The sequence below is a fragment of the Zonotrichia albicollis genome, chromosome 10 (assembly GCF_047830755.1).
Source record: "Zonotrichia albicollis isolate bZonAlb1 chromosome 10, bZonAlb1.hap1, whole genome shotgun sequence".
NCBI lineage: Eukaryota > Metazoa > Chordata > Aves > Passeriformes > Passerellidae > Zonotrichia > Zonotrichia albicollis.
In genome coordinates this window covers 21,128,664-21,141,935 of record NC_133828.1, presented here as the reverse complement: position 1 = coordinate 21,141,935, position 13,272 = coordinate 21,128,664, and the positions used below count along the sequence as shown (strand labels likewise).

The following is a 13,272-nucleotide window of genomic DNA, read 5'->3' as shown; positions in this document are numbered from 1 at the left end:
GGATTGGGGTGAAGGAACACTGGGACATTGAGGAGAATTTTCATAAATTTAAGAATTATCTGCTAACAGAAAATTTGCCATAAAGCTTCTTAAGATGAAGACTTGCACTGGGATATTCATAGCTCTATTCAGTTACTTCAGAACAGAATATTCATTCTAAAGTTAGAAGCCTGCTTTTGTCCTTTCCCTATCTCCCTGTTCCCAGACTAATAATGCTAATATGTCATGGCCATTATGGCTAATACACACATAACTTTGAAATGCTTGTAGTTCAAGAATCTACTTGCCTCCATGAAGAACCACAAAAGGGAATGAATCAGTACAATAGGGCTTTACCTGCACACAGTGTTCCACAACAGGATGTGATCTCTTATGTGGTTTGCAGAGACGGCCAGTGAAAAAGCAAGCTTGGCAAAGGTCAAAATTGAAGCACTTTAAACAGCGATACCTGTGAAGGAAAACAAAAGGATTTCTTTACAAGTAAGAACTTGATGTAAGTAAGCTTGATTACTGTAAACTCAGATCCCTGGGCTCTGAAATTCAAAGAAACATCTTTGTTAGAATAATGACTTTCCTCAGCGTTTTCTGAATTCAAGCTATTTTTCTCAAATGATTGAGGACTTTTCTCTGAACCCATCAGTGGTTTTGATCTTATTTATTTGCTGCACTGAAATGCAGTCCGTGGAAGAAACTGTTGTTTTAGCACCATTTCCCAATTTTCATAATGCAGTTACAACTTCATATGCTTCTTACACACCAGCTTACCTCTATTTGCTGCTTCCATGGAACTATAATATTGACATGAGGTCCATAAACAAAAAACTAAAAATACAAGAAACTAAATCTGCAAGCTTACAATTAGCGAGAATATAGTACCAGTAAAATGCTTTTCTGAGCATTCTGGTTAGATGGTAATGGATAGTGTTCTTTTTATACCACTATGCCATTATATAACATTACTTAGATGACAAAGCTGCTAAGATGGAAAACTTAACGAGCCAGTTAATACAATTGGTTACAGGAAAAGTAATTAAGAAATGAGATACACAGGTTTAATTGCCTTTACCCTTGGACTGCTGATTTACCTGTGGCCAGTTTTCATGTTTGTGCTAGTGAGCTAAAGAGAAGTAGGATGAAGACTTGAGCATTAGACTGCAGTGGTTCTCTCTATCCCTCTTTTCCTGGTTAAATTAGATTACATCCAAAGCTTGTTACTTAGTACATCAGTTACAGCCTGTAAGGTATGCAAACAATGGTAAGAACTAATTGTGTGGATGCTAAAGACCACTGACACACCTGATGCCTGTAATGGGGAAACCTTTGCAGACTCTGCATCTAGCTTGGTGAGAAACCATTTCCGTGGCTGATAATCTGTAACATGTAGGGAGCCACAGGAGGACAGCAGGCTCTGATCTCAGCCAAGACAGGAATTTTTCTTCAACAATAGCTGCATTCAGAACCTAGAAAAAATACATGTCTCAAGCTCATACATTCACTTGAAAAAAACTGGTGGTTCATCTACAATCTCTAATGAAAGCTCTGATATTGGATTTTGCTGGCATAAATTTTCCATTCATGTAAAATGTTACTGGGTTCCAAAGGTTTTGGAATAAATGCTAGAATCTTCAGTAGTATCTTACTGAGCATCTTTTCTATAGATACAAATCCTCCCATACTGTGAGACTGATGATCAGCCCTGCTTCTTAAAAGTAGATACTTAGGGATGTTATGTGGTGATACACTTGAAGTTTTAATCAATCAGCAACATTCAGAATAATTTCCCAGGACATCAGAATTTCACTCACCCCATGGAAACAGTCACGAATCGCAATTTCCACACAAGACAGAGTGCAGCCTTCTCCCACAGTGGCTGGGACCTACATCAAGAAGAAGGGCTCAGAAACACCTCAATAAAAAACAGATGTTCCCATCATGCTCTGCTGCGATGGTGACAGCACACAGATGGTGAAGTATCTATAGCAATGCCATTTTACACACTATTCTGAAGAAAGTCCGTTCATATTCATGCCATCAGTATGCAGTTTCACAGTTCAGGGTGTGTCAGAATGATTTGTTTCCAACCCACTTACTGTAATGGATAAACATACTAAATTTCCACACTATACTCCTGAAGGACACTAAGTTTAAATCCCAGAGGTCATTTTCAGATCTCATTTTCAGCACCAGTTCAGCTGGAAATACCTGTATGCTAAGGCAACTTGCTGCAACTGCAAGCTGTTCTAGTGAGTACAGACATCTGAAGTTTGGAGTTGCTTTAGGAACAGTTGTATTCAGCTGTTTCCAGGATCTGTAAGCTCAGGCAACAGAGCATTCACTAATAAAAGTGGCTATTTTGATAAAAAGGACAGAATTTGATTCTTTTACCTACTTTGCATGACAGCTCCCTATACCCACAGTTGTCTTATTAACTTCAGTCCCATAAGGTAATCAAACATAAAAGGTTTCAACCATGAGGGATTTTCTTCTGCTAGGTTAGCACTCTCCTACAAAATCTGTTGAGTAACTGACTGACTCAACAGAGTGAGCACTCAACTGACTGAGCACTGCACTGACATTACCTGATTTAAGTCTGTTAGAAGGCTTCTCAGGGCACTTCGGGTAATCAAGGTCTCCTTCCCATCAGGGACAGCATAAAACTGGAAGAAAGCTGAAACAAGGAAAAAAACCCTGGAATCCTGGCAGAGTCTGAACTGTCTTCAAGCTATCTTCAAACTGCTATGGTAACTGCAGTCTAACAAAGACACCCTTCCAGAAAGTTTCACTATATTTTGTACCTAACAGGCTCTCAGTGACTGCTGTAACCATAGTTCTCCCTATAGTGAGGGAAAGAGAAGGAAAGCAAGGAAAAAAGCAATGAACTCATTCTTACAATATTAGGAAAAATATTTAAATATGTTTATACAAGAAGTGCTCTATTTAAATTGTGAATTGCTAATTTAAAACCATGGGGTTTCTGTTATTTTCTGCTAGGCAAAGAGAAGTTTTACTTAAATGTCACTATAACCTCTTCTGAGGTTCTCTATTGCAAAGATGGCTACAGATATTGATTGGAAAGCATTATTCTGCATCAGCCTTTCTCTACAACTAAGCAGTCAACATAATTTACTTTTTTCATGGCAGAGCTTTTATTTTAAAATAAAAAAAAAAGATGGTGGAAATTTTCCTCAATGTTCAGTATTTCAGATAGTGTATAAAATCATACATTTCCCACCTCTGTATTTAGCCAGTAGAGTATCTCCTGAAAGGGAAATTAGGGCAGCTGCAGCAGATCTAGTTCTGACATACCCCGTTCCAGATCTAGGAAAATGAAATAAGTTACACTATTCTCATTCACAGAGAATATAAAGACTGAAACATCTAAAGAATGGAATACTGCTATGTAAGAAGAAAACTTCAAAACATGTATCCTTTTATACGTATAAATGTAACCAAAGTAACATTTCAGTAATATTTTATGTCTAGAACCTTTTGTCACTGAAAATAACTGCAGAGTTAACTGTTCCAAGATACCACGCAATCATAAAACAAAAAGAAAACATCTCCTTCAGAGACTTCACATTCCAAGTAAAATGTAATTTTACATTTACAATGTATGTCCTAAAAAAAAATCTGCTCTTTTTATTGTGGGAAGCCTTCCCAAATACAGTACTGAATAAAGGATGTAATCTAAGTTTTGCATATATCATCAGGCAGCTCCACTGTGGCCCCAGATCTGCACTAAGCTTCTCTTGGGCTGATTACATTTAATTTCACTGAAACTCAATTTAATCAAAAGGATCTATGCAGGAGCAGGACATTTAGTTTTGACCATTAGATAATAATAACGTGGATTAATTTAGAACCAAATTTTGTGATGTAGGCACCTTATGAAAAACACAAATTTTTTTTGTGAAGACGATGCAGACATTAATCAGAAACCACAAATCAGGAAATCCCAGAAATCTATATTTAAGATATTACTTTTGCAAAGATTCAAAATATGTCTTCAAGAGTCTTTAGATAAACCCACACTGTGTAAAGCTGCAATACCGACTCTCAAGTATGAACTGCATGGGAAATTGTTGTTTTTCCAGAAATTTCAAAGAAAAAACTCCAAGACTGAAGCTGAAGTACACAATCAAGCACCCTTAAGATGTTTATGTAAGCTTATTAAGTAAATACCACAAAAACATGGAAAGTTCCTATGTGCTCTTCCTATTAAATACTTTCCAATGTTAATAGTGGACAATAGCACTCTATAGAGAAAACATGATTAGAAAATTATAAGCAGCTCTTCCTATCTTATATACACTTCGAGAAACCTATTAAATTCTTTTTAAAAAAAGAAATAGCAGCAAAAAGAAAATGGCACCCCTAAGACATCCCTTAGAAAACAGACTAAAAGACTAAGATAGTACTATTAAGAAGATTCTTCTACATCATTTCCTTACAGCACACAAAAATTACAAAATACTCTTGATGTTTCTAGCTTTATTTCTTATAACAGCACTTATTCTTATCCTTAATGGAATTTTTACAATAAATTTTGATAAAGTGGGACCTTTAGCAGTAATGATCATATGAGTAATGAAAAAAAATTCAAGAAAAAGTTCTGCAGACCACTTACATCTCATTTACTTTCAGTAAAAACTTTACTATCATGTAGAAGGGAAAAATTTCACCTGTGGTAAATAACTTGGACAACGAACTTAGTCTGTCTTTTAAGTCTGATACAATCACAAATCAATCCTGCCTTTAGTGAAATAACTCATTACTTACAAACAATACATAAGAAAAATACACTCTGTGAGGTGTTTCCTTATTATTTTCAGAAACTGTGCTATTCACTGAGCTGCTCACCTTAGTTATGACACATCAATTTTGTTTCATAATTGGTAGATTAACTTTTTAAACTAGAGGAAAATGAATAACAAAAAGTGACTGGCAAATTCCTGATCTGTGCATGGGTACTGTTCTCCTGAGGGAAATATGGATTCATTTTTAGGAGGGTACCAAAATATCTTGGAAGTCAGATGAAAAGCTACTCTGTAAAGCTGTTCAGAGAAAAAGTCAGCATGGACTGGCAAAGATAGTTTTGGGAGCATTTGAGCACTGTGTTTCTGATGCAGTTTTGTGCCTTATATTCCTACTGCTGAACTACTCCTAGTTTTTATACAAAGCATAACCAATCAAAATGGGGGAGTTTCACACAGAAATGGTGTGAGAGTGGTAGAAACAGACTTAGTCTAGCTCTGCTTTGGATGGGAGCAATATGTCCTGTCCAAAAACACATTCTTTAACTCTACAGTACTTCACAATGGATCTACATTTCTTCTTCTTCTCACCTGTCATACATGGCAATCAGCAGGCTCAATGTGAATTCAGCAGCTCTTGGATCTACCTGGCCTGGATTTTCTGACCTTGCCCTTTGGAAGAGCTTCATCAGCATTCTAGAGATTTGCTGCCTGTTCAGAGAAATCTGCTCTTCCCTCTGGCTTTGTTCACTTGATAGGATGTGCTGAATCAGAGAAACGTCAATCAAATCCACTGTGGGAAAATTAAGGAAGAAATGAATGAGGGTCCCTGCCTTTTTATGAATGGAAGCATGACTATTTTTCACCAGAAATGCCTAGCTAAGACAGGCCTGTAAAATGAAGCCTAAAACAGCACACCACATAAAAAGAAAACCAGTACCTGTGGTACTTCTACATTGACACAGAGCATCAGGCAGATGCTCATATGATTTATGCCTCAACCATATCAGGAATGAGACCAAACTAAATGTATTCATAGAAAAGCATTCCCAAATGAAAGAAATATGTCCAAGGCCAACAAACTAGTCACCTTCTCTGTGTTACCCTGAAGACCTCATTTGCAATGTTGTGCATTTTCAGCACAAATAAAAATTTCAAGATTTCCATGAAATTTAGCTCAGTATGGAATTTACATCCAGTAATTTCAAAGTGAGCTAAGTGACCAGGACTTTGTTGCACAACTCTTTGATTGCACTGAATTCTCCCTCATTTCAAAGACACGGAGAATGAATACCAACCAGAAGTTTTCTGCTCTATCATGTTCTATTTTGTTCTCATTAATTCTTATAGTCCAGTCAATGCATTTTCAATAAGCCATGATTATTTCCAATAAATCAGCTCCTAAGAAACACCTTAGAATTTGACTTTTCAAGATCATAATAATAGATTAATAATTGTCAGTGGTGTCTACATAGTATTGCTGCAGATGGTAGATATACTTTGATTCTCTCATAATTTTAGAATTTCACTGATGTATTTCCATTGACATTCAAAAGGAAAAAAAATCAATTTGTATATGAAGCACTATCTAGATCTTAAGTGTTCATAATCCATTCTGAAACTCCAAGGTGGAAAATGAGAGAGCAAAGTAGCATAATAACTCATGGTGACAGCAATGCAAACTTGATACAGATTCTCCTTCCTGTAAAAGCATAGGGTTCTCTTTGGCTACTAACACTGGCAAAGACTTTGTACTGAGCGTAGTTTTAGGGCTGTTCTGTATACGGAGTTCTCAACATCATTGAAGGCCTCTGTGAAAGAAAACAAACACACATTACAATGGAGTGCTTCATTCAAAACTAACTAAAAATCAAAACAACCAAATTTGGAGTTTCAAGTTGATCAACACTCTGAAGGAAAATTTGGGAGAAAAAAACCCCAAACAAATAGAACACATTTCCTGTTTTAATAAATAACTTTGTAGGGTGAACAATCTTCTTGTAAACAGTAACACCATCTCTTGTAAAATCAGAATTTAACACAGAGAGCACATCTGTTTCTTTGGGAATCAAGTTTATTCATATATCAGAACAAGGCCTGTGGGGGTTATGCACTGTGCAAACTTTTAGCCAAGATCATAATGAAATAATATTTCTTCACACAAATAGGTTTTTTGATCAGAGATGCTCTTCTTCAAGGAACAGTTTGTCAGTTTGCACAGCAGGGTTATTGTTTTGGATGCATATTGTTTCAAGCACCAAACAAATCTTCTGTCAAGATCAACATGGGGGACTCTTGCAGAAGAAGACAAGCCCTTTACCACAGCAAATTACTTTTGACATCTCTGTTTAGCAAACCCACTCAATCTGCTTGACTAAATCCCATATCCTTATACGATTTCAGCTTATTTCTTTCACATCAAGAAAGGATGTTTTTCTGAGTGGAAAGTAAGAGATGCTGACTGTGACCTATACTCAATACTTTACATATACCCAGAACTTCAAGAACAAAAAACAAGGCTTGTTTACTAAACTTTAGAAACTAAAAAGGGATTTATCAGTTATTCTTCTGTCCTCAGAGACTCTTTTCTCCCTGTACTTCAGAGAGAGTTACACACAGTTGATTAAGGCTAAAGATAAGCAATAAATATGTATAAATGAGTAGAAATAACTCACAAAATACTTCACCTGTTCAGTCTGGAAAGGTGCCAATCTGTGTGCAATGGTTTCCAAGAAATACACCAGATTAATATTAATAGTCAGCAGATTATGGGCTCTTCTGGTTCCCAGATGCTGCCTAAGCTATAGAGAGATGCCAATAACTGCTATACCATCTGCTTAGTCCTGCTCTTGTCATACTATGTTTTGTGATATTATTTGGAGATGCAATGTAGCATGTCATAGAATGTGAAAAATGAGTTTTGACTTCCACGCATCATCAGTTCTCTTTCCTCAATAAACTGATCCAAAGCCCTTTTGAAAGAAACAGAACAACTCCCACAGTTTTCATTAGGCTATGGATTAAGTTCCAAATGCTTATTCTCAAATACAAATGCTAGAAATAGACATATGATTCAACTCAAACACCTTCCATGCACAAGATGACTTTCAAATTGAAGAGAATCTGTTTTAGTAGCCATCTGCTACTTAATTCTAGTCCACCCTTACAAACAAAATGTGGCCTCAAAGTAGGGCACTCTGTGCCTGTCAAACACAGTTCCAGAATTAACTTGTGAGGACACATAAGTAAAATAGTAAATTATTTTAGCATTATTGCTGATGAGAGGCTATTTAGGGACAATAAAATATTTCATTTCTCATAGGAAAGGGGCTTCCCCTCTGGACAGAAAACCAGCATGTAATCATTCTGCTGTGGGTCAAATTTCACCTCAAGAAATATAAATGCCCTTTGTAGAGAAGCTGACAAAGGAGCTCCTGCACACATAGAAGTGTGCTGATTCCTAACATCTCCAGCTGGTTACCTGCTATTCTGCATTTTGAGGTGCTCTGTGGCAGATGAGGTGTCCGCTGAGATTTTGCACTCAGAAAGGGAACAGACATCTTCATGCCTGTTCCAAAGTATGAAAAGCACCTTAGCATTTATTATAAATTAGAGATCATGGCCCTGTGTGCCTGACTATTCCATAAGCCAATGTGATAGTGGCAAGGAAGGTGCCTGGACACATCCAACAATAAAGGTAAGACATCACAGCTCTGTAATTTGTCATTTACATGCTACAGCACAGAGATTCTCAAGGTGGCATGATTTCATTAAAATTCAGTAGTTTCTGCTCAAAAAGACACAGAAATGCGTTTTGAGAAAAGTTGGGGGAAAATAAGAAAAATCCTTACCCTGCAAGTCTGGATCCATTTGAAATTAACAGATGGCATTAGGCATTCTATAACAAAACAAACCAAAGTGTAAAACCACATATTCTACACAGAGACATATTGAACCATTCAAATTAAACCTTTTAATCTGAACAATTCACTGGATGCATTTCAGAAATTAAATTAAACAGAATTACATTAAACAAAATAGTTTTGGTGCCACGTGCAGAGAAATGCCAGCAAATGGCAAGCTCTCTGCTCAGCATAAAATAGGAGTAATTCAAGTAACTGCAAAACTGTAGTACAGCAAAACCAATCCTCAAAACAGTTTTAAGTACAGGAAATGAGATCTTTCACTATTAAGAGCTCAGTGTTTACACGCAGGATTACTACATGGTCCAATGTACAATTTCAGGTCATAGAGGGCATATCCACACCAGACTCTTCCTCAGATTCACTGATTGCAATTATTCAAAAGTATTTTCTAAAATTTTCAAGCAAAACTAAAGTTTTAGGCTGAGCTAGCATTATTTCATATTGAGCTGTTATGGAAGGGGAAAACAAAGCTTAACCATGTACCTACTTACATTAACAACTGTGAAAGCAAAAGTAGTTATGGCCCTGCAGTAGTGGAAACTGAATGTCTCCCCTCAGGATTTATTTCACTAATGCTCTAAACTACATTATATTTCCAATCACAGAAATGTAAGTATGAATTAACTAGTAGTAACTATCTTTCAGCTAACACTGCAATTGCAAAACACTAGGAATAATGGATCTAAGTCACACAAGATTCCAAAGGCAATCTATATCGTTTATTGTGCAGAACAAAGGGAAAGTTTGCTAAAATAAATAAAAATTAAAGAGTTGGAAATTATCTAAAACTTAAATAATAAATTTGATGTTAAATCTGAACTTAAACAAATGTTCACTTCTTACATTTTTTCAGTTAGAATAATTGATCATTTGTCATAAACACAACAGAATACTGGCCATTTATGAAGCATAAATATTCAATTATCTAAAATTATTGAGTCTACCATAAATATGCTCCTTACCATTTTAATTGGTGAAAGCTGCAATTTGTGTTTCAGTCTCTAAATTTCAGCCATAACCTAAATTTAGATGCTTAAAATATTGAGATACAGATTTGTTTTAATAGTCTTTTTCATTCAAGACTACAATGACACAGTTTTTACTGTAGTCCTTCTTTGAAAAAAATACCACTATGTTTCTTTTACACTATTCTATTTTCTTTCTTACTAAGGGTTCTACAAAACAACAGCTCTGCCCAGCATTTACACAGGCACATAAGTTTGCCTATAGATAGATATTCATATGCAATATATATGAAAATATGATACAACTGTTCCTAAAATAGCTGCAGTAGTAGGAGTCTCTGCATAACTTGACAGAAAAGTTCATGTACAGAAATCAGTGAAATCAGAAGACACAGAGCAATGAATTAAACATAAGTGTTTGGTGAAAGCTACATGTAGCAATCTAGAAGGTAGACTTACAAATGCACAGCTTACCTCCTTTATTTTCTCTGTACCAGAGGTACATAAAATAAAGAAAGTGGACAGGATGAATGTAAAAATATTCAGGTTAAACTCACTTAAATTAGAACTCATTAGAATTTGCTCACTCAAATAAGAACAGATCCACTGACTTACTGAGTTATACAGCATGCATAATATATGAGCGCTTGATACTTACTGTAATATGACCAGATCTCTGTCCAGTACAACACAATGTCTAATATTTAAATCACCCATATGGAAAAACACACTATAGTCTTGTACTAGGGTATTCATAGTCTCAAAGTCAACCATGTATTTCTGTGTTTTACCAAATTACATCATATCTATGAACCCTCCTTCCAAGAAGTTACAGAAGACATTATTAATGTATGCACAGTCTACACTTTCATATACAAAACTCTGTGGACAGTCCAGATCTTGACTGCAGTGGGAGTGCCTGGGTGAAACAAAGAGAATCTACTTCAGTGTTAGCACATGAACACAATGTGAAAGCAGAAGCAGCATCTGCTGCCCATGAAATCTGAAGTAACTTTGCCCATTGATACACTCTTTCAGCCTGTGTTATATATCAGTTACTTGTGTGCTTTAATAGTGAAAAACACTTAAGAAAACAAACAAAAAATTAAAATTATGTACAAATACTCAGGAAGTAAATTGTTACAGTTAACAGTCCTGGTCCCATTAACATGAATACTCTTATGTGCAAAACAAGGATAGCCTTTTTCTTGACTCTTAGTGGAATGTGAAAGAAAAGTAACACTTGATTACTTACATGTACTTTGTTTGACATACAGGTTCTCAGAATATGTACTTTAGCAAATAAAATGTGTTTTGAAGCATGTTACATAATTAAATTAAAGTAGAGAGAAAGACGAGCCACATGAAGTAAGGCAGAAACCTCCCAGCAGATCAATCAACTTGATCACAGAGACTTTTCTTTTGAAATCAGACAACATATGATGAACATCTTAAATATGCATAAAAGAACCTACAGTTACTTATGTTTCCTGTGAAGGGTGAAGATATTCTATGTTTTATTCAAAGGCCAAAATTACTGTCTCCTCTTAAATACAGTAGCTGCGCTTACCTTCCTCTCATTACTTACTGAAGGTCCAGAAGTCAGATGACACTGCCAGAGAAGTCCAGTAGTTTTACAGCACTTAAAAGTTGACTTCAAGACACAGTTCTAAAGGTTTTGCTTTTAAATTAAAGCTGCTCACAACAAATGCCTAGCAAAGGCCCAGATCAAAGTATCAGGTAATTGTCTAAGCAGTCAAAACAGAGAACACTAATTAATTAGTAATAAATATCCTGAATTATTAAAGATAAAACTTCTTTGATCTTTGTTTCAAAGCTTTTTTTTTTTAATGGTTGGAGTGCAATATTTCTAAATTGAGAGGCCTTTGCTAAGCATCTCCCAGTTGCTGAGAAACTGTTGCTATAGAGACTGAAAATGAGGTAGAAGCTGACAGAGTAATGCAGAAAGCACAGTGTGCTGTAACAAAGAGTTGGGGCAGCTACACAAAGAAGAAAAATAGTAAGCCCTAGTGGTAATTCTGAACTAGAATTGTTCAGAGCAACCACAAAGCTCTTCAGCATACCCAAATGCTAGGGTTTAAGAGGAATCTATATATAACATTTGTAAGACACAACTTAAAGCCCTTCTCATAAATTTTTCAACGGTTACCATCACAGCCAGGTAGAAAGAGTCATCGATACCATGAATATCCTGTACACATAACATGACTTAGGGACTCGGGAAAAAATGTGCCCAGAAATTGCTTATTACTTATAGAAAACCCAAACTTACTGATGACTAAGTCAATTGCTGATTTATAGCTGTAACCAACATTGAATATGTTACCATAATTTAGGTTTCCTATTATTTTTTCTTTCTTTTTCTCCTAAAAAAAAGCTAGGAAAAAAACTTATGCTTCACTTCACTTATGCTTCATGAGAAAAGACCTGAATTCCCCTGCACACCACTAGACAAATCCAGTTAGAGTAATTTAGGATACACAAGACATCCCAAGCAGCTTTTTCTTTCTGCTCCCACTCTCTGAGAAGAGAGGTTTTCAGCTGGTGACTCAGAAGGCAGATAGGTCTACTTATATATAGCAGGAAAAGGTATTTTCCCTCTCATTAACAGCTGTGCACTGCTGGTGCTTGACCTGCAGGTTGTTTGAACTATCTCCACTGGCAGAATTAAGGAATTCAAAGAGTAAGATTGCTAAAGCCTATTCATATAGAAAAAGCCCAAATGTAAATACATATTAGAGAAGCTAACTTTTCTATCTTGGAAAATGAATTATAGAAAAAACAGGTAGTTTGTAGAGACTACTGGACTGGTAGCATCCCTCCCTGCTATTTTCTCCTGAGACATCTGCCTCCAGATGAGTTTCTGAGTTTCTCCTCAGAAACTCAGCCAATCTTCTGTGCATACACTACTGGAAATTAATTCCCTGGGGACTACTTCCCATGAAATGAATGGTTCCTAACACTTCTCTTCAAGTCTTTTTACAACACCTACCTCTACAACTTCCATGTGAACTATTCCATGAAGATACTTACAATAATATCTCAATTCCTCTAAATGTTGCTTCTCCCATATACACTTTGCATAGAATCCCAGATTCTTCCAGACCACTTGTGATACTCCAGCTCTCTGAGCTCCTCTTTCTAAGACCAGCAAGACACCCTTCCCAGTCCTGTCCTAATCAGACAGTAAATTTCTTAGTTTCCTCATATAAGAAGTCTGCCCCTATTCAGAGCTTGAACCTCCATTTGAACAGAAATAATGAATTTATTGCAACTATATGTAACTGATTCAAAGAACAGGAAGCTTTCTATTTTGTTTTAAACATATCTGATAAAAAATTTGCAAGTACAGGAACATCATTAACACAATCTTCATCATTTAAGACACCAAAGATGCAAGTAAAAGTGGTTCCTCAACAATTCCATTTAAACAAGAATTTAATTATGTTTGACTTAAAACACATGAGTATTCTCTTGAAACTCATTAAATAAATATGAAAAACATGGAATCAAAGATGAACTTGTCACTAAGGAGATGTATAAATATAATTTTTGTTTAAAAATCAATTTTTCCTAAGAAGATATTTTATTACAAAAACACTGTGT

At 35.9% G+C, this 13,272-nt stretch overlaps 1 protein-coding gene across 4 annotated transcripts in view; it reads right to left on the bottom strand.

Annotated features, from left to right (window-relative positions):
• DYTN (dystrotelin) overlaps positions 1 to 13,177 on the bottom strand; it is a 78,838-nt gene extending 65,661 nt beyond the window's left edge. For 3 of the 4 annotated variants that reach the window (XM_026791685.2, XM_014265074.3, XM_026791686.2), the window contains exons 1-8: positions 8,606 to 13,177; positions 6,491 to 6,565; positions 5,346 to 5,547; positions 3,233 to 3,318; positions 2,580 to 2,668; positions 1,806 to 1,877; positions 1,297 to 1,460; positions 337 to 448 (exon numbers count right to left, since the gene is read on the bottom strand). In XM_026791685.2, coding sequence (XP_026647486.2) covers positions 337 to 448; positions 1,297 to 1,460; positions 1,806 to 1,877; positions 2,580 to 2,668; positions 3,233 to 3,318; positions 5,346 to 5,547; positions 6,491 to 6,565; positions 8,606 to 8,624 — 819 coding nt within the window. In that variant the 5' untranslated portion in view covers positions 8,625 to 13,177. The remainder of the gene's footprint in view (positions 1 to 336; positions 449 to 1,296; positions 1,461 to 1,805; positions 1,878 to 2,579; positions 2,669 to 3,232; positions 3,319 to 5,345; positions 5,548 to 6,490; positions 6,566 to 8,605) is intronic. The other variant, XM_074548300.1, reaches the window with a different exon arrangement.
• Positions 13,178 to 13,272: the final 95 nt, after the last annotated feature.